This window comes from Mastigoproctus giganteus, chromosome 7 (assembly GCF_048544385.1).
Source record: "Mastigoproctus giganteus isolate SK-2022 chromosome 7, ASM4854438v1, whole genome shotgun sequence".
Classification (NCBI taxonomy): Eukaryota; Metazoa; Arthropoda; class Arachnida; order Uropygi; family Thelyphonidae; genus Mastigoproctus; species Mastigoproctus giganteus.
In genome coordinates this window covers 235,583,921-235,603,268 of record NC_143581.1, presented here as the reverse complement: position 1 = coordinate 235,603,268, position 19,348 = coordinate 235,583,921, and the positions used below count along the sequence as shown (strand labels likewise).

The window sequence follows — 19,348 nt, the reverse complement described above, 5'->3', positions numbered from 1 at the left end:
AATCGTTATTCACTTGTATTCCTATTGACCATGGAGTGTGGTGTGCAAACATAGTTTTACAGAGGGATACTACCCTAAATACTAGGACGCAACTTAATCCAGAAGATATTAGGAAGGGTATAGAATTGTGCCTCTCAAGTAGCACTATGGTTTTTGATAACATTATATATAAGCAGGTTAATGGTACAGCTATGGGCTCCCCCATTAGCGCAATTATAGCAAATCTAGCTATGGAGGAGCTCGAGACCAGAATATTTAATGCTAGTGTTCTCCCTATGCGCCCCTGGAAAAGGTATGTGGATGATACGTTTACATTTGTTCGGAAGGGGAGTGAAGATCATGTGTTGAATATCTTAAATGGCTTCTCCCAATTCATACAATTTACATCGGAAGTTGAAGATGGAGGAGTTCTGCCGTTCCTGGATGTGTTGGTCTGTAGGGAAGACCAGCAGTTAAAGACAAAAGTCTTTAGAAAAACGATCTGTAAAGGGCAATATACGCATTATAATTCAGCCCTGACCAGCCATCATAGGAACAGTGTGATAAGAACGCTAATTAATAGAGCGAAATCACATTGCAGTAACTCCGATGATAGGAAAGCAGAGTATGAACGTGTCACGGCGGATCTTGCTAAATGTGGTTACCCCCAGAGGATTATAGATAAATTTATTAATGAAAATCAGAGGAGAGATGAATCTTTTATACCAGTATCTACTGCATACATTCCCTATTATCCGGGCTTGACGGATTATATAACTAGAGTATTAAGAAAATATCAGACACACTGTGTGCAGCTTCCGGGACGAAGACTGCGCACAGTTGTGTCTCAAGCTAAGGACCCCATTCAAAAAGAGGATGATAGTGGGGTCGTATATAATATTAGATGCCCGGATTGTGGGGAATGTTATGTAGGGGAGACAAAACGTCGTCTCAAAGATCGTCTGGGGGAACACAAAAAAGCAATAAGAAATGCGGAATATGACAAGTCCGCCGTGGCCGAACATTTTTGGGAGAAGCAGCACCAGATCTCCCCAGACGATGCCACTATCACCGATCGGGCGCATAGGTTCTGGGACCGTAAGTGGTTCGAGAGTTTGCGGATCAGCTCTACAACCAACATTAATAGGGATAGGGGTGTACGGATTCAGCCCCTTTAAGAGACTATTATCCTAAAAAAGGATGAACGGTTCCGTACGACTTCCGTTCGAGCCACTTCCGGTTCCACAATGCAAGAGAACGGAACACGTGAGAATGGAAACATGTGATGCCTACCATTACCCTGCTGATATTTAAAGGTGTACTGAATAATAGAGAGTACTGCTGAAGAAGAAGGCTGGAGCCTTTGAAAGCTACAGGATTTTATCGCTTTTAACTTAGTATATTTTAATGCATTTTAATCTTGTGTTTTAATACTTTTAATATTGTAATACGTATATTAATTTTGTAAATGCAGGTTATTGTAAATATAGTTATCAAGATTTGTTTTGTTTTATTTTATTTTAATTTTATTTATTTTACTCTATGAAAGGTTGGTGAAAAAACGCTAAGAACGTAATATATATACATCCCACCCTTCTTCAATCCTAGATTATAATGGATGCGCTATTGCAGATCCAACTGCAATAGCCAATGCTCTTGGGGAAACATTCTCTAACATCTCCGCAGCATCTTCGTATTCCCCAGAGTTCCTGGTCCTGAAACATAAAATCGAAAAACAGGCACTTAATTTCAAGTCCAATGGTCCTTGAGATTGTCACAGACATTCTCTCAAATATGCCAGACAAGCTGTTCTTGCTACCTGGGAGTCTAAAACGCTGATGGAACTGATATTCGGGTGACACTCAAGTCAAAGTGGACCCAATTTCGGCGAAGTCCGGACGGTCTATGACAGCCAAATCCTCTGCTTGCACCTTCACGATGGTGGGACTGTTAGTAATCCTGGGTATAACCTTCATGCACAAGTACATGGTGGGTGACCACCCAGGTGTGAACCAACGTAAGCAGGGGTCGAAGTGTGGCGCCCACACCACATGGAGGAACGCCGCCCCTCTATGTTACCAGGCAGTACTAGGTGGTAGATGACTCTCATCAACCGGTGAAATACCACCACTTTGCTTATTGGAGGCTTGAAGTGGTGGAACCCATGTTTAGTCTCTAGAGCTAAGTTCCGGCCAACCCTTCCCTATCTCTTCCATCATGCAGTATGATTGATGATTTTTGAGGTTACGATGAATAAATAAATAAATAAATAAATCTTTATTGTGAAGTAGAATTACAGCACAATATCCCATTACGGCGACGAGCGCCAGGGGTTCACATATAGATAACATAAGTACAAATTCAAATGGCTACAAAATATAGCGAACACATACAAAAGGCTACAAAATACAGATTACAAATGCAAAAAGAAATACAAATACATCATAGAAACAAGGAGCTGAACACAAATAAAGAAAAACAAATACAACTTGGAATGTCGTGGCGAGATCCAATATTCCTTACATTTCGAGGGTACAGCTCTAAAACGGTGTTCGCAGGCTGGCCGCTAGTTAGTACACCGGACTGAACCTATTGGTAACTCTCTAGGAAGCTTCCGGATCAGCTAGTGTACAATCTTGCTACCTCTACTCTGCCAGATAGTGACCGGAGGGAGTCCGAGTAGTGTGTATGCGGGGAGCATTGTCGGGGCCACGTTATGTCAAGGATCTGGGTATATTCTTAACACATGTACGCCATATCCAAAAATTTCATTACTTCATACAGCATGTCCCACCCACTTTTTCTTACTATTGAATACACCATGAATTGTCAAAATAATAGAGCAAGCTTATCTGCGAAAAGATCTAAACCTCCCAAGGACTTCCTAATTCATTTCACAAATATACGTGGTCTCAATTCTAATCACAACGATGTCCATTTCCACTTGCAGTCTTCCAAATCCCATGTACTTTTTCTGACTGAATCTCAGTTATCAGTTGATTCAACTACTGCTCATCTCAGATGTCTAAATTATTTGCTGTATGATTCCTTTCGCCTCAAAGGTGGTACTTGGGCATATGTCCATTCTGATATTCCCTGTCAGAGACTTAGCAATTTGGAATCTCCTCTCTTTAATCTTCTCTGGCTTAAAATCTCTCTACCTCATTGTGTAAAAGTCATCTGTTGTCTCTACCGTTCTCCCAACTCCACTAATCACTTGGAGCTCTTTGACTTCCTCTCTTTGCAACTTGACTTTCCCAGTCCAACTTTCCTAACAGTGAGGTAATTTTCCTTGGCGATTTTAACGTTCACAACTCCAGCTGGCTTCCGTTTTCTAGTCACACCGACCCAGCAGGTCGAGATGCTGAGGCTTTTGCAATTACTAATGACCTAGCACAGGTTGTTCATTTACCTACAAGAATACCGGACAATCCTAATCATACAGCCAATAAGCTTGATCTTTGTCTCACAAACAACCCTTCTAAGTACAAGGTTGAAGTGAGAGGTCCTTTAGGTACTTCAGATCACAACTTGGTGATTGTCTTTTCTCCAATGGAACATTTATCTCTTGGCTATTCCCAACCTCGTATTGTTTGGCATTACAAGAATGCAAAATGGGATGACCTGCGAGACTTCTTAAACTAGAGTTTGAACAGGCTAAGAGTAGAAAACTTGCTTCTTGCCCTAATGGTAGCCGAGCATTCTGGTCTCTTGCTAAAGCTATTGGCCGCAACTTTTGCCCATCTCTGCTCCCACCTCTGTCCAAACCAGATGGTTCTGTTGTCACTTCAGCCAAGGATAAAGCTGACCTGCTAGCATCCCATTTTTCTTCGAGCTCATGTATTAATGATCTTGGTAAAACACCTCCCACCATTCCTAACACACTCCATTCAATGCCTCCTGTGGTCTTCCGTCAAAAGGATATCAGAAGGATTTTGATGAATCTTGATGCTAAGAAAGCTCCAGGTCATGATGGTATTTCTCCACTTGTTCTCAAAACCTGTGCTCCTGAACTTACTCCTATTCTTTGCCGCCTTTTTTCACTTTCTTATTCCAAAGGTGTTTTTCCTTCTGCTTGGAAATTTGCTCATATCCAGCCAGTTCCTAAAAAGGGTGACAAATCCCTCCCATCCAATTATCGTCCCATTGCAATTACTTCTACTCTTTCTAAAGTAATGGAGAAATCAATTAACCGCCAACTCTTAAACTACCTAGAAACCTTCCGTCTGATCAACGATCGCCAGTATGGATTCCGTCAGTGTCGATCCACTGGTGATATTCTGGCTTATGTTACCCATTTATGGTCTAATTCAATGGAAAGGTTCGGTGAAACACAAGTAGTTGCTCTTGACATCTCAAAGGCTTTTGATCGTGTTTGGCATAAAGGTCTTCTAAACAAGCTTCCATCTTATGGTTTGCCAACTGTTTTTAGTAATTGGTTATCCAGTTTTCTCTCTGATCGCTCACTGAGGGTGATGGTAGATGGCTCTCTGTCTTCTAACTTCTCCACTAGTGCCGGTGTCCCCCAAGGTTCAGTTCTTTCCCCCACTCTTTTCCTCTTGTATATCAATGACCTTCTTCCATTGACTGGAAATCCTATCCATAGTTTTGCCGATGATAGCACATTGCATTCAACTTTCCATTTTGAGAAACCTTGTCCAGCTCAATCAGCTTCAAGTTCTCGAAAATCTGCTGCCAATTCCTTAAATGCCGATCATCAGGTAATTCTCCAGTGGGGCAAAGACAACTTAATTGATTTCAACCCTTCTAAAACTCAATCTTGTCTTATATCTCGCAAAAAGGATGCTTCTGCTCCTATGCTTATCTTTAGTGACACTCCGATTTCTAGGCAAAATGATATTTCTCTTTTGGGGATTACCCTGACTTCTAATCTCTCTTGGCACAAGCACATTACAAATATTGCTTCCTCTGCATCAAAAAACTTGGTTTTCTCTTTCGCTCTCGGCGTTACTTTTCTCCCAAACAGCTGCTCACTCTGTATAAATCGCAAATCCGCCCTGCCATGGAATATTGTTCCCACATCTGGGGTGGTGCCCCCAAAACCTCTCTCAGGCTTCTTGATTCCATTCAGAAGACGGCAGTTAGGTTAATTAATGATTCATCTCTAACAGAGTCTCTCCACTCGCTTTCTCATAGACGCACTGTTTCTGCTGCATGCCTCTTCTACAGATACTTCCATGGGCACTGTTCTTCTGAATTGGCTTCTATAATTCCTGCTCTCTCTTTCAAAACAGTCCGAACACGTGCCGCCACCAGCCAACATCCATTTACTGTCCAACTTCAAACCCACAGAACCAACTTTTCATCTTCCTCATTTATTCATTCAACTGCCGTTTTCTGGAACAACCTTCCTTCGTACGTATTTCCTGAAAATTACAATCTACAGAAGTTCAAGTCCAGTTTCAACAAATATCTTCTTTCATCTTCTCAACCTCCAACCCAAGCACGGTACTACGTACTATATAGGTTCTAATACCTCTCGTGTTTGGGGTTCACATAAAAAAAAAAAAAAAAAAAAAATCCTTGTGAATCATCTGCAGCTCAACACTGCTTTTAAAGCCTTACAGACTCAGTCATGTTCCTCTGAGGAACTTAGAGTGGAACTGATTGAGGATGGTGTAATCTATCAAGTTCCATAGTTCACATGTTCAAAGCCTCTCCTTATAATGTTCTACCTTTTGCCAGCCTCGCCAGGTGGTTCTCATAAAAAAAAAAAAAAAAAAAAGGGCCTCTATCCCTGCAACGGGGTATTCACTATAGAGTAACTGAAAAGAGCTCTCACTCTTTCCAAAGCATGTGCTGTTGGACCAGACTGCATCCATTATGAAATGATTAAACATCTTTCACCAAAATCTATGGATTATCTGCTCCTTCTATATAACAAAATCTTTATTGAAGGCAGTTTCCGGACTCCTGGCGCAAGGCAATTGTTCTTGCCTTTCCTAAGCCAGGAAAGGATCCAAAAATCACCACCAATTATCGTCCTATTGCTCTGACTAGCTGTCTGTGCAAAATCCTGGAGAGAATGGTTAATTCTCGTTTAATATGGTATCTAGAATCAAATGACCTTCTCTCCAACATCCAGTGCGGCTTCCGAAGGAACCGGTCCACTTTGGACCATCTTATTAGATTGGAAACATCCATCCGGGATGTTTTCCTAAAACGCGAACACTTGGTGTCAGTGTTCTTTGACATGGAGAAAGCGTATGACACAACTTGGAGATTTGGCATCTTAAAAGATCTGCATAGCCTTGGTCTTAGGGGACGACTCCCCATTTTTATTAAAAACATTTTAGCCAATCGATCTTTCCAAGTTCGTGTGGGATCCTCACTCTCTCGTTCCTTTAGCCAAGAGGAGGGAGTACCACAGAGATCAGTTTTAAGTGTCATGCTTTTCACCATCAAAGTAAATTCCATCACAGAACAACTTCCTCCAACCGTAAACAGTGCCCTCTATGTTGATGACTTTAGCATATTTTGTCAGTCATGCAACATGAGGGTTATTGAAAGACAACTGCAAAAATCCATCGATCGCCTTAATTCCTGGGCACTTGCTAATGGCTTCAGGTTCTTGCCAGAGAAGACCGTTTGCATACACTTTTGTCGTAAGCGTAATCTTCATCCTGAACCTGAATTAAGGCTCGGACAAAATGTACGAGTACACAAAATTTTTGGCGTACACAAAATTTTTGGGACTCGTATTTGATAAAAAGTTGACCTTTTTGGATCACATCCGTCAACTCCACACAAAGTGCACAAGAGGGCTGAATATTCTGCGCTCTCTGTCCTCTACATCTTGGGGTGCGGATCGATGCACCCTACTACACATCTACCGTGCACTTGTACGATCCAGAATAGATTATGGGTCCCTGGTATACAATTCGGCCAGAGACAGTGTACTTCGTTGGCTGGATCCTGTCCATTATCTGGCTCTCCGTACCGCTATTGGAGCATATCAAACATCTCCAGTCCAGAGCTTATACGTCGAAGCAAACGAACTGCCGTTATCACTTCGACGTAAGCAGTTATCTCTAAACTACGCTTTAAAACTGAAATCCCTGCCTGACCATCATACGTGGCTATCCGTTTTTGAGCCACGATGGGAAAATTTGTACAACACCCGTAAGACTGCCAACCGACCTTTTGGTATTCGTCTCCAAGAGCTACTCAAAGAACTTAATATCAAGGTAGACAAGGTTGCCCAAACACCGAAGCAACCCCTTCCACCCTGGCATGCTCATTTCCCGGCATGTGACTTGTCCCTTAGAAATTGGGGAAAGTCGGACACTCCATCGTCTGTCTACCTGCAGCTTTATTCAGCACACCGAGCTGAATATTCTGACTTCGTGCCAGTTTACACAGACGGTTCGAAGTTAGAATCATATGTAGTTTCTGCTGCTGTCTTTACAGACAGCACTACATCGGAGCAGATTCCCTCTGAATGCAGCATATTTACTGCAGAGCTGGATGCTATAGAGTTAGCCTTGGATCACATTAGTAAATGCCAATACCAACGGTTCATTTTATATTCTGACTCTCTCAGCGTTTTACAGGCTTTAATATCTGTGAGATATAATCCTCACCCAGTTCTGTCTAGTATTCAGCAGAAGATTCACTTCCTCCGTGAATGTGAATATGATATCCGCTTCTGCTGGATTCCTAGCCACGTTGGGATTAGGGGAAATGATTTGGCTGACACTGCAGCCAAATCAGCAATTCCCAATAATAATCGCTGCCTGCCAGTCCCCTATACAGACTACAGGCAAATAATACATGAAAAGATACACTCCCAATGGCAGGATTCGTGGAATAGACAGACTGCGAATAAATTATATCTTATAAAGCCTGTAATTGAACCGTGGCAGTCTAGTCTGCGCAGAAATCGTAAGGAGGAAGTTGTTCTTGCCCGGACCCGCATAGGACATAGTCAATTGACTCATTCTTTTTTGCTGAGGGCTGATGACCCTCCTATGTGTGAGTCCTGTGGCACAATTTTATCTATTAGATACATTTTAGTTGACTGTCCAGATTTTAGCAATATCCGTTTTACCGCTTTTCACCATCTGACTGAGCCGTATACACTCAGTCAGATTTTATCCGACAATGACAATGTGTCTGCGATTTTTAGCTTTTTGAAAGCAATAAAGGTTTTTAATCGTATTTAAAATTTATATGTTGTTGTTATTTCTTTTATTGATTTATCTTTTTTATATATTTGTTATTAGATCTGGACATGGTGGCCTAATTAATTAGGTCACTAAGATGTTGAATTTTTATATATTACCTGGTCTTGGCGCATTATAGCCCTAGTTGCTAATGCGCCAATAAAATCCAAATCAAATCAAATCAAATCAAACCTTCCTGTACACATTGTACTCCCCAAATTTCAGTTCTGCATTCCTTATATCTGTGTGACACCACGTCTCTGATATTCCAACAATATCTGCCTTTGATGTTTTGAGCAATACCTCAAATTCATCAAAGTTATTTACCGAACTTCTAGCATTGGTGTACATGCAAGTATACATGCACCTATCGTCATGTGTTTACTTGTACTGCAATGACTCCCAGCAGTTTCTGAAATACCCTGCATCTTGTTTTCCAGGCTGCTGCTCATTCCAATAGAAGCAGTGCAAGAATCACTTTCACCTCTGCCAGTTGCTACTGTTAATCTATTAGTCCATGTATCCCCCGCAAGCTAGCAGTTTTCCAATCCCACAACACTGCCTCGATATCATTGGCTAAAGTTTTGCAAATTACAGAGTCTGGAGACTAGGCATCGGCGAGGTGATCTGATAGAGGTGTATAAGGCTTTTGAATGGCTTGAGCATGCTCAATGCCGATGGGATTCTTCCTCTTGCTCAGAATAATCGCCTGAGAGGGCATAAATTCAAATTGAGGAAGGACAGATGTCGGATAGATGTGCGGAAATTTGCCTTTAGCCAGCGGGCAGTTGGTTTGTGGAATAGACTTCCATCACTTGTTGTTGAAGTTGACAGCCTAAACAAATTTAAGGCTCAGCTGGACAGGTATTTCGAACGAACGGAGGGGTGAAATGGGAGTAGTGGTTGTGTTTTTTTTTTTTTTTTTTTTTTTGGTTGATGCTGAATAAGCTTGCTTTCTTGCATCATATGCCTCTACTAATGCTAATGCAAATATTCTTGCAAATTTATATTATACGATAAAGTGGAAGCTGGGAAATTCCTATGCAATTTCCTATGCTATTCAAAAGAGTTAATGAAATTACAAAGGTAATTTCATTAACTCTTTTCAGTGACAAAAGACCGCCCACAACCAGTTAAACCCTCCATAACTATTAAAGAGATATGACTTGCACATACCCATGATGAATAAGGAACAGACCTGGAGTATTCTAACAGGTCTCTCCCTATCTCCACTAAGTTCAGCTGGGATATTTTTGTTATAGGCACAGTTCTCTGTAATGAAGTTTCAGTTCAGACAAGTATTGGCAATTACAGGCAAGTTCAGGGAGAGCACCAAGTGCTCTCCCTTTTAAGTGAAGCCAAATGGAGACAGCTTCTGTAACTATATCATACATTCTATTATTCCCGGGTAGTTGCAAAATGCAGACCAGAAGCACTGTTTGCTCAATCTGTTGATTAATGCTAATTCGGTCACTGGCATTTTTTCACTTGCTCCAAGTGGCAGTCCCGTCAAAGATTCATACTTAGGTGGGATAACCCAATTTCAATGTCAGAGTTGGTTCCAAAATTTCACCAAGTGAAAGGAGTAGCTAGGGATGCAGGTCCAAATCAGAAGCACTCTTCTGAGTTGAGATCTGGGTTTTATGAATACTACAGAAATATCCCAGTGCTACTGTCTATGAACCATAAGCCTTAAAGTTGCATTTTAATACACATGGCAATAGTCCAACAGTCCAGAAGTTGTGCTTTATCTGCATCCATATCTACTCCTTTATGACACATGGCATTAGTGTGATAGAAGGTGCATGGAATTAAGTACCACTTTCATAAAATTTCCATGTGTAAGATCATCACCACAGCACCATCCAATAAGAATATAAAACTAAGCATTCAGTTTCACTCATTGTGACAAGTGAACCAAGATCATACTACACTGAAACAATACTCAGACTGTCACATTTTCACATGAAAATTACACAGTAGGGACAACACATCCAAACTAGAAGTGCTCACCAAGCATTCTCTAGAACCAAATACATCCATAAGACTGGAATAGCAATGCATTGGCATATCAATCCACAATACTGCTTTTAATTGAATCACAGTGCAGCTTTAGACTGTGGATTAATGAAAATTTGTTTAGTCTCTGAACCATGTCAATTGGCACTGTGCACTGAATTTGGTAATCAAGGGCTTATGCAATGCTACTCTGCCATAGAAATTCATGGCATGCAGCATTCTGAAAGTTGTGGAAGTATAAGATTGCCTATGGCTCCATGCAGTTCCAAAAGTAAGCATCTCCAAGTATCCTGTTCATTTATTGGGACTACTACATCATTTCTTAACTGTAGGATCACCCTTATTCTTCTATTTCTCAGCATAATGCAAACAGGCAATTTGGGGATACTTAACTGCTGCAAAATAACATACAATCATTTTTATCATACCACTCTCTTTGTAAGTCCATTATCTCTTTTCAGGGATTTATTCTGATGTAATGTGCTGATCATCTTTATAGTGCAACTGCTTTGCATATTTTCACATCTGATGTACTTTCATCCAATCAAATTGGAATCCCATTATGTTAATTCATTAAAGAGATGGTCTCTCTGTCTCTCTCTTAAAATATGACTTTATCGTCATATACACTCAGTACTTCAATGAATTTTTATCACTCATTTATATATCTAAAAATTAGAAATATATGAATCTTAATACATTCTAGAAATTTTTTATTTTCTTAAATATATATTCTATGGAAAGAAGTGAATGAAAAATGCCTAAAAGAACTTTGATAATGTATACAGGAAAAACAATTTCATACCTTTAAGGCACCTCCGTAGCCAGGTGGGCAGGAGCAGCAGTGCATAGCACACGCTTCTTGAGTAGACCGGGGTTCGAGCCCGTGACCACCAAATACGGAGGATGTGGAAAGGTCAGGGAATGACCACTGCATATCCCCAGAGCAATATGGCCTTAGTTGCTAATGCTCCTAAAAACCAAATAACAACAACAACAACATACCTTTAATTTAACATTTCCTTCAGCTGGCTTTCCTTGTTTTTCAGGAGGCACAATTCTTGTAGGTCGCCTTTCTTGTTCTATTTCATCCAGTCTTTCTCTCCTTCTCCTAAGAAGCTCCGCTTCTTCTTCAGGAAGGATGCCTGGCTCTCCAAGTTTTATATCAGAGATTCTTTTACCAGCAGCTTCTGGTAAAGGAGAGGGACTTTTACCAAGCCTGGAAGATGTTTCAGATAAGGTTTCTATCTGCTGTCCAGGCTCAGTTGAAGCACTATGTTTGGAACTTACAGATGGACTGGGAGAAGAAGGTTCTGCTGATTGTGATTTCTTTTTATACTCTTTAATGAAATCTCTATACTTTAGTTGACCAAATCTGTTCTTTGGAAGTTTGCGCCACAGTGCTCTAAACTATATATAAAAAAAAAGAAGAAAAATTTTTTAAAGGGTTGGACCCTTAATCAGTAAATCCTTAATCTGATCATTAATAAATGAACAGAATTATACTTCTTGATAGAACAAACATAATTATTAATTACACTTCTCTAATTACATATATTAATCATATTCTTTTCTTTATATAATTATATAGCAATTATCTTACTGAGAAGTATTAATTACTTCTAATCTGGCACCAAAGAGAAATCAGTGCATGCAAAAGACATTGCCTTTTCCAACGGTAACTGAAAATAAGGAATACATTTGGAGTTCACTATGTGCTAAATTTTCTATGCTAGTATGAGGAATTAAACTGTTGATCCAATGTGGTTAAAACATTAACCAATGGTGAATTTCATAGAGGTTCTCATAGTATAAAAAAAAATTCAGTCCATTTAATTTTATGTTGCATGGTCAGATCTTTTCATTAACTGAAGCCTTGATGCTTGTCACAGACATTGTTCTGCGTATGACAGCGAAGACACGTAAGCCGGAAGTCAAAAATACTGATTTTGATTCCAACTGATGGAGGGAGGGAGTTTAAGCAGTGTGTATTTGGGAGGCATTGTCAAGGGGCCACGTTACATCAGGGAAATGGGTAAATTCTTGATGTGTGTATGCTATATTCAAAAATTTAATTAATTAATACAACATGCTTCCCCTATCTACTTTAAATTTTATCTACTGAATGCATCACAAATAGTTAAACTAATAGAACAAACTTTTCTGTGAAAAGATCTAAACTTCCCCAAAGCTTCCTCATTAATTTCTCAAATATATGTGGTCTCATCTCCAAACTGTTAAGCCCCACTTACTTTTTCTAGAAGAATCTCAGTTACTGGGTGCCTCACCCATTACTCATCTCAGTTAACTTAATTATTCACTTTGTGATTCCTTTCACTTCAAAGGTGGTATGTGTGCTTACTTCCACCCTGATACAGTAATACCCCGAAGTTATCGGATAGGTGGGTCCGACGAAAATCGCTTAAGTCGAATTCGCGTAAGTCGGGGTACAACTTTGCAATTTATAAATACATATAAATTTTGTTTAATTGGGACCAAGGACTAACAAAAACACTAGTTTAAAAGAAAAATATTTAATAAAATTGCAGTTATTTATACATATTAATACAAATTATGTATTAAAAAAATAAATGAGTTACGTAAAAAAGTTATTTCGATGTCGATGGCTTCATAAAATCTAACAAATTCGTCTGACGGCAGCGCCTTCTTTTTTTCACGCAGAATTTCTTCGTAGCAAGCTAATAATTTTTTATTCCTTGCTTTGTAGTTATAATGCGTTCTTCGTTGGAGTCTGTTTTCTAAAATTTTTAAGCCTTTTCAATTGAGCTGAGACCTTCTGTCAAGCTTGCAATTGTTATGTGCTTTTCTGGTGGAACTAGGTCTGAAGTGTCGGATAATTCAGTGACATTTTGCTTACGCATCTCTATGAGCTCCTCACTATGTGAATCCAACAGCTCGTTGACATCATCACCATTGACTTCCAAATCTAATTGCCTGGCAAGATTAACAACTTGTTCTATCATATGAGCAACATGATCAGTTTTTGGCATTGTTTTCATCTCGTTTTTGAAAAAAAATGGACAAAGTTTCTTCCAGACACCATTCAATTTTTTTTTGTGAATTTCATCCCAAGATTCTTCAACGATTCTTACGGCATCTGAAAAATTGAATTGTTTCCAAAAGTCTTTAACAGATATCTCACTATTTTGTCTTATAGCTTCATTCAGATGTGCAAACGAATGCCTCGTGTAGTAGGCCTTGAATGTTTTGATGACTCCCTGGTCCATCGGTTGAAGCAAGCTGGTTGTGTTTGGAGGCAAAAACACAACTTTCACACGTGGGTCGAAATTAATTAGAGTGGCAGGAGGGTGACCAGATGCACTGTTAATAAGAAGGATCAATTTAAATGGAATCTGTTTAGACTTGCAATAACGTTCGACTTCGGGTATGAAGTGGTGACCAAACCAGTCCTCAGAAAACGGAAGCTGTCACCGAAGCTTTATGATTTGACTTCCAAATCACTGGTAAGCTAATTTTAGATATATTTTTTAAAACTCTTGGGTTTTCGGAGCGATAAATTAAGAGAGGTTTTAACTTGCAGTCACCAGCTGCATTCCCGCCGACCATCATTGTCAATCGGTCTTTGGAAACCTTAAAGCCTGGAAAGTTTTTTTATTCGTGAAAACAATGTAATTTCCGACAAAAGTTGAGCACGAATTCGAATGCACACATATAAATATGACAGTTGGAATGCAAATTCTTGTATATGTGTGCAGCTCATGCGGCAGCAAAGTTGAATTTTGTTCATCTTTTGCTCTCACTCTCCACCGTCGCACCGTATATCGATAGTATATGAAAAACGACCTTGAAGATAGTGGGCGGCAGCGTTGCCAAACAAAAAAAATCAAGAACCGCGTAAGTCGGGGTATTACTGTATTCCTTTTCAGATGCTTCCTCCTAATTAGGAAACTCCTTATTTTCATTTCCTCTGGCTTAAAATCTCTTACCCCACTCTGTCAAATTCATCTCTTGCCTCTATCGTTTCCCCAAATCTACTAACCACTCAGAACTCTTTGACTTCTTTTCTTTCAAACTGGACTTTCTCCATTCAAACCTTCCGAACAGTGAAATAATTTTTCTTGGTGATTTTAATATTCATAACTCCATGTTAGCTCTTCTCTAGGCTTTAGCTTTTCTAGATATATAGACCACAGGTGGACAAAATGCATATACTTTTGCAATTACTAATGACCTCACATAAATTTTCATTTTAACTACCAGAATACCAAACATTCCTAACCACTCATCCAACACTCTGTCTTTCCTTCAGTGTGAAGATGATCTCTTCTCCAATGGAGTCCCCCATTTTTCACTTGATCATTCTCAGCCTCATGTCATCTGGCATTATAAGAATACAAAATGGAATGATCTGTATGAGGTCTATTCCTCTCTTTATTTCTAGTGTTATTGTTTTCAGTCGTCCACCTCAATCTTTGCTTAGATCATGACAGTGAAATTAGTATTAGTAGAGGCATATGATGCAAGAAAACAAGCTTATAGAGCATCACAAAAAAAAAAAAAAAAAAAACCTTCCCATTTCACACACATGGTCACTCCAAACTTTTGTCTGGTTCAGCCTTAGACTTTGATAGCTTAAATTTATTTAAGCTATCAACTTCCACAACAACAAATGGAAGTCTGTTCCAGCAATCCACTACCTGCTGGCTAAAGGCAAACTTCCACACATCTACTCTACAACTATCTTTCCTCAATTTTAATCTACGCCCCCTCAGGTTCTTAATCTCAGAAAATGGAAGTATCTCATCAGCACTGATCCTGCTGAAACCATTCAAGGCCTTGCACACCTCAATCAGATCACCTCACAGGCGCCTAGTCTCCAGATGCTGCAAATTACAGAATTTAAGCCTCTCCTGGCAAGATAACTCCTTTGTTCCTCTCACCATCTTGTTGCCCTTTTCTGTCCTCATTCTAGCAACTCTACATCGTTCCTAAAATGAGGCCTCCAGACCTGTATGCAGTACTCGAGGTGTGGCCTGACCATTGCCTTATACAAAGGTATAATAACCTCCTTGTCTCTGTTAGTAAAATTCCTATATATCATTGACAAAACTCCATGACCTGCTCTGGCAGCCCACCTGCACTGCTCAGAGAATTTCATATCCAACTGCACAATTACTCTCAGATCTTTTTCATTCTCCACCTCCCTGAGTGCAATACCACACAGTTAGTATGTTTCTCTTGGGTTACTGCTACCCATATGCAGTACTTTGCATTTGTCAATATTAAACTTCAGTTGCCACTTCTCAGCCCATTTACCTAACTTTTCTAGATCCTGTTGCAGTAGCATAATGTTTTACTATCATTAACAACCCTGTCAAACTTTGTAAACTCTGCAAACTTGGACATTAAGCCTAATATACCTTCATTGATATCATTAATAAATACACAAAACAACAATGGGCTCAGTACCGAACCCTGGAGGACTCCAATAATAACATTAGTCCACATAGAGCAGTGTCCATTTATTACCACTCTCTGCTGTCTCCCACTCAACCATCCCTTTACCCATTGAAGAAACTTGCCCTTACCGATTACCCATTGAAGCAACTTACTATACCGCTCCAATTTGTACAGCAGTCTTCCATGTGCAACAGTATCAAACGCTTTCCTGAAATCCAAGTATATGATATCAAAATTACTTTTTGCATCCAGTTCCTTTGTGACCACATTTTAGTATCCAATCAAATTGGTCAGACAAGACTTCCCCTTAACAAACCCAGGCTGTTTCTGAACTGCTACTGCAGTCTTGTCTAGGTGATCCTGCATCACCTCTTTAACCAATGATGCCATTATTTTCTTCAGAATAGAAGTTAAACTAACAGGACTATAATTATTTGCGTTACCTTTTGTGAATGGGGGATACATTTGCAGATCTCTAGTCCATGGGGACCTCCCCTGAATCTAAAGATTCGCTCATAATTATGGCTAAGAGCTTTCTTACTTCCCTCTCTGCCTCCTTCAATATAACTGGATAGATTCCATTTGCCTCAGGTGCCTTTTTTATGTTTAACTTCAACAATTTCTCCTCCACTTTGCTCTCTGTTATTACAAAATCATTCAGCTCCCTTAGAGTTTAGTAAACTTCTGTCCTCCCCTTACGCACAGAATTCTTCATGTGTGAATGTAGATGCAAAATACTCATTCAGTTTATCAGATATCTGAAAATAGTAATAATAGTAATAGAGGCATGTGATGCAAGAAAGCAAGCATAGAGCTTATGTAGCATCAGCCAAAAAAAAAAAAAAAAATCACACAACCATTCCCTCTAAAAGTCTGTCCAGTTCCTCCTTGAATTTATTTAAGCTATCAACTTCCACAACAACAACAACAGATGGAAATTTGTACCAGCAATTAACCACCCGCTGGCTAAAGGCAAATTTCTGCACATCTATTCTACAGCTGTCTTTCCTCAATTTGAATTTATGCCCCCTTAGATTCTTAATCTGAGCAAGTGGAAGAATCCCATCAGAATTCAGCATGCTCAACCCATTCAAGGCCTTATACAGCTCAATCAGATAACCTCGCAGGTGCCTAGTCTCCAGCTACTGCATTTTGCAGAACTTAAGCCTCTCTTGGTAAGAGAATCACTTTGTTCCCCTCACAAGTCTTGTTGCTCTTCTCTGTACACACTCAAGCAAATCTACATCTTTCCTAAAATGAGGCCTCCAGACTTGTATGCAGTACTCAAGGTGTGGCCTGACCATTGCCTTATACAAAGGGATAATCACCTCCTTTTCCCTGCTAGCAACATTCCTGTATATCATTGACAAAACCCCATGACCTGCTCTTGCAGCCTCTCTGCATTGCTCAAAAAACTTCATATCTGACTGCACAATTACTCCCAGGTCTTTTCCATTTTCTACCACCCTAAGTTTAGTATCACACAGCTGGTATGTTCCTTTGGGGTTTCTTTTACCCATATGCAGTACTTTGCATTTGTCAATGTTAAACTTCAGTTGCAACTTCTCAGCCCATCTGCCCAAATATTTTAGATCCTATTACAGTAGCACACTGCCATTACTGTCATTAACAACCCTGTAGAATGATCATCTATAAACCATTGATATCAAGTGGATATCTGATTCATCCCCTTCCTTCTAGAGTTTATATAAGTAAAGATCTCTTTGCTGTTTTTATTTGCATCCTTTGCCAAAGATTTATCATAATTTGGACCTCTTCTCTAAGGTGTTTATATAGGTTTTACCTCACAAAATAAGTAGCGTAATTCCTCTGTAATTTCCATTTGACTTTCCATACTTTATATTTTCTAAGGCCATTTCTATCTCAACAACAGCAATATTATCCACAATTCTTTCTTGTTCAGTGCCATCTCCAATTCCTTTATTTAACAAATAAAGGAGTTAGAGACATCAATGCTGTTATTTTGCAGTTCAAACTCTTTATTTAATATGCTAAAATGCCTTTCTGTTAGCTTCTCTTTACCTTTATAATTTTTTATTAGTTTTATAGTTTCTCTACTTCTGAGATTTTTATCGGAATGCCAAAAAATTTTGTAAATTACTGATACGTGTTTTTCATATCTTTCCCAAAATCTTCCCAAGCTTTTTCTTTAACTTCTTTCTTCTTGCTGCTAGGGTAGCTATACAACATGAAGATGATGCCAAGGCAGAGGAATAAAAAACTATTTAGTTTAATAGAGTAAAAAATGGATAGTGTGGAACAGTTGCAATTCAGTTGTTTGGAGTATATATTAAATTATATGTAAGGGTAATATATATATAGATAATAACTAGAGAAAGGGTTAGACTGATGAGTGCAGAGTGTGAAACATCACCAATCAGGCTCCCCCCCCCACACCTCTGAAACTCTACATTTCATTTCAGTACCCATCGAGTAAGTAGAAACTCAAGAGCAAATTAAATATATTAGAATAAATAATCTCTAGTTTTCTTCAATAAAATTTACAGTTTTACAAATGAATCTTACATTCAGCACAGTTCAATACATTTCAGTAAATTTAAACTGTCAATTATTTAACAAATACTATTGTAATCATTTGAAAATTATTAAACTTAAAACCAACAAAGAATAGAAAAATTAATACAGAAAATACACTTAAACAACATTTTAACAGACCTTAAACCTTTCACTCCAACTTTAAAGTTCATTAATTAATAACTATATAATATCGGTGTGTAGATACACCATAGACAACTCTTAAGAAACTACAAAGTAGTTGTTGTAGGCATCATTTGCTCTTTCTCATATTGTGCTCTGCCTTCACAACGAGTTGCCATGATATTGCACTACCTCGAATAAGTAACGCTTCACTAATAGAGAAGACTATTGTTACTTATTCTCAGTGAGTACCACCACCACCCAGACATATTTCAAGGCTATTGGCCTCATCAGTGTACCTGCCCACCCACTGATGATAGGCTTCAATGTTCACTGTCCACTCACAACTCTTAAGAAACTACAAAGTAGTTTCTTAAGAGTTGTCTATGGTGTATCTATACACCGATATTATATAGATATTAAACTCTTAATGTATTATGCCTTGTGCATTTAGTTATTTTAAATATCGTCATACACACCTTTTGGCATCTCTCATATTGTGTGATTATCTTCACAACTGGGTCGTCATTTCTGCAATACCAGGGTACCTGCCCACCCACTGATGATAGGCCAATAGCCTTGAAACATGTCTGGGTGGTGGTACTCACTGAGAATAAGTAACAATAGTCTTCTCTATTAGTGAAGCATTACTTATTCGAGGTAGTGCAATATCATGGCAACTTGTCGTGAAGGCAGAGCACAATATGAGAAAGAGCAAATGATGCCTACAACAACTACTTTGTAGTTTCTTAAGAGTTGTCTATGGTGTATCTACACACCGATATTATATAGATATTAAACTCTTAATGTATTATGCCTTGTGCATTTAGTTATTTTAAATATTAATTAATAAGCACTGTTTTAAAATGTGTTTTTTCACTTTATTAAGTTTGTAACTTGGCAATTCTTGCTTGCCAAAATATTAGACACTGGTATAATATTTCCTTGAATTATAACTTTTGATAAGTTGGCCACCTTTTTGAACATTAACATTTCTGAATTTTTATTTAAATCTGACAGTATTCTGTGGTTGGATTACTAAA

General features: G+C 38.9%; 1 protein-coding gene across 1 annotated transcript in view; it reads right to left on the bottom strand.

The window, feature by feature from the left end:
* LOC150083781 (EF-hand calcium-binding domain-containing protein 6-like) overlaps positions 1–19,348 on the bottom strand; it is a 208,138-nt gene that overhangs the window by 25,941 nt on the left and 162,849 nt on the right. The window contains exon 16 of the mRNA XM_090378599.1: positions 11,190–11,594. Coding sequence (XP_090234725.1) covers positions 11,190–11,594 — 405 coding nt within the window. The remainder of the gene's footprint in view (positions 1–11,189; positions 11,595–19,348) is intronic.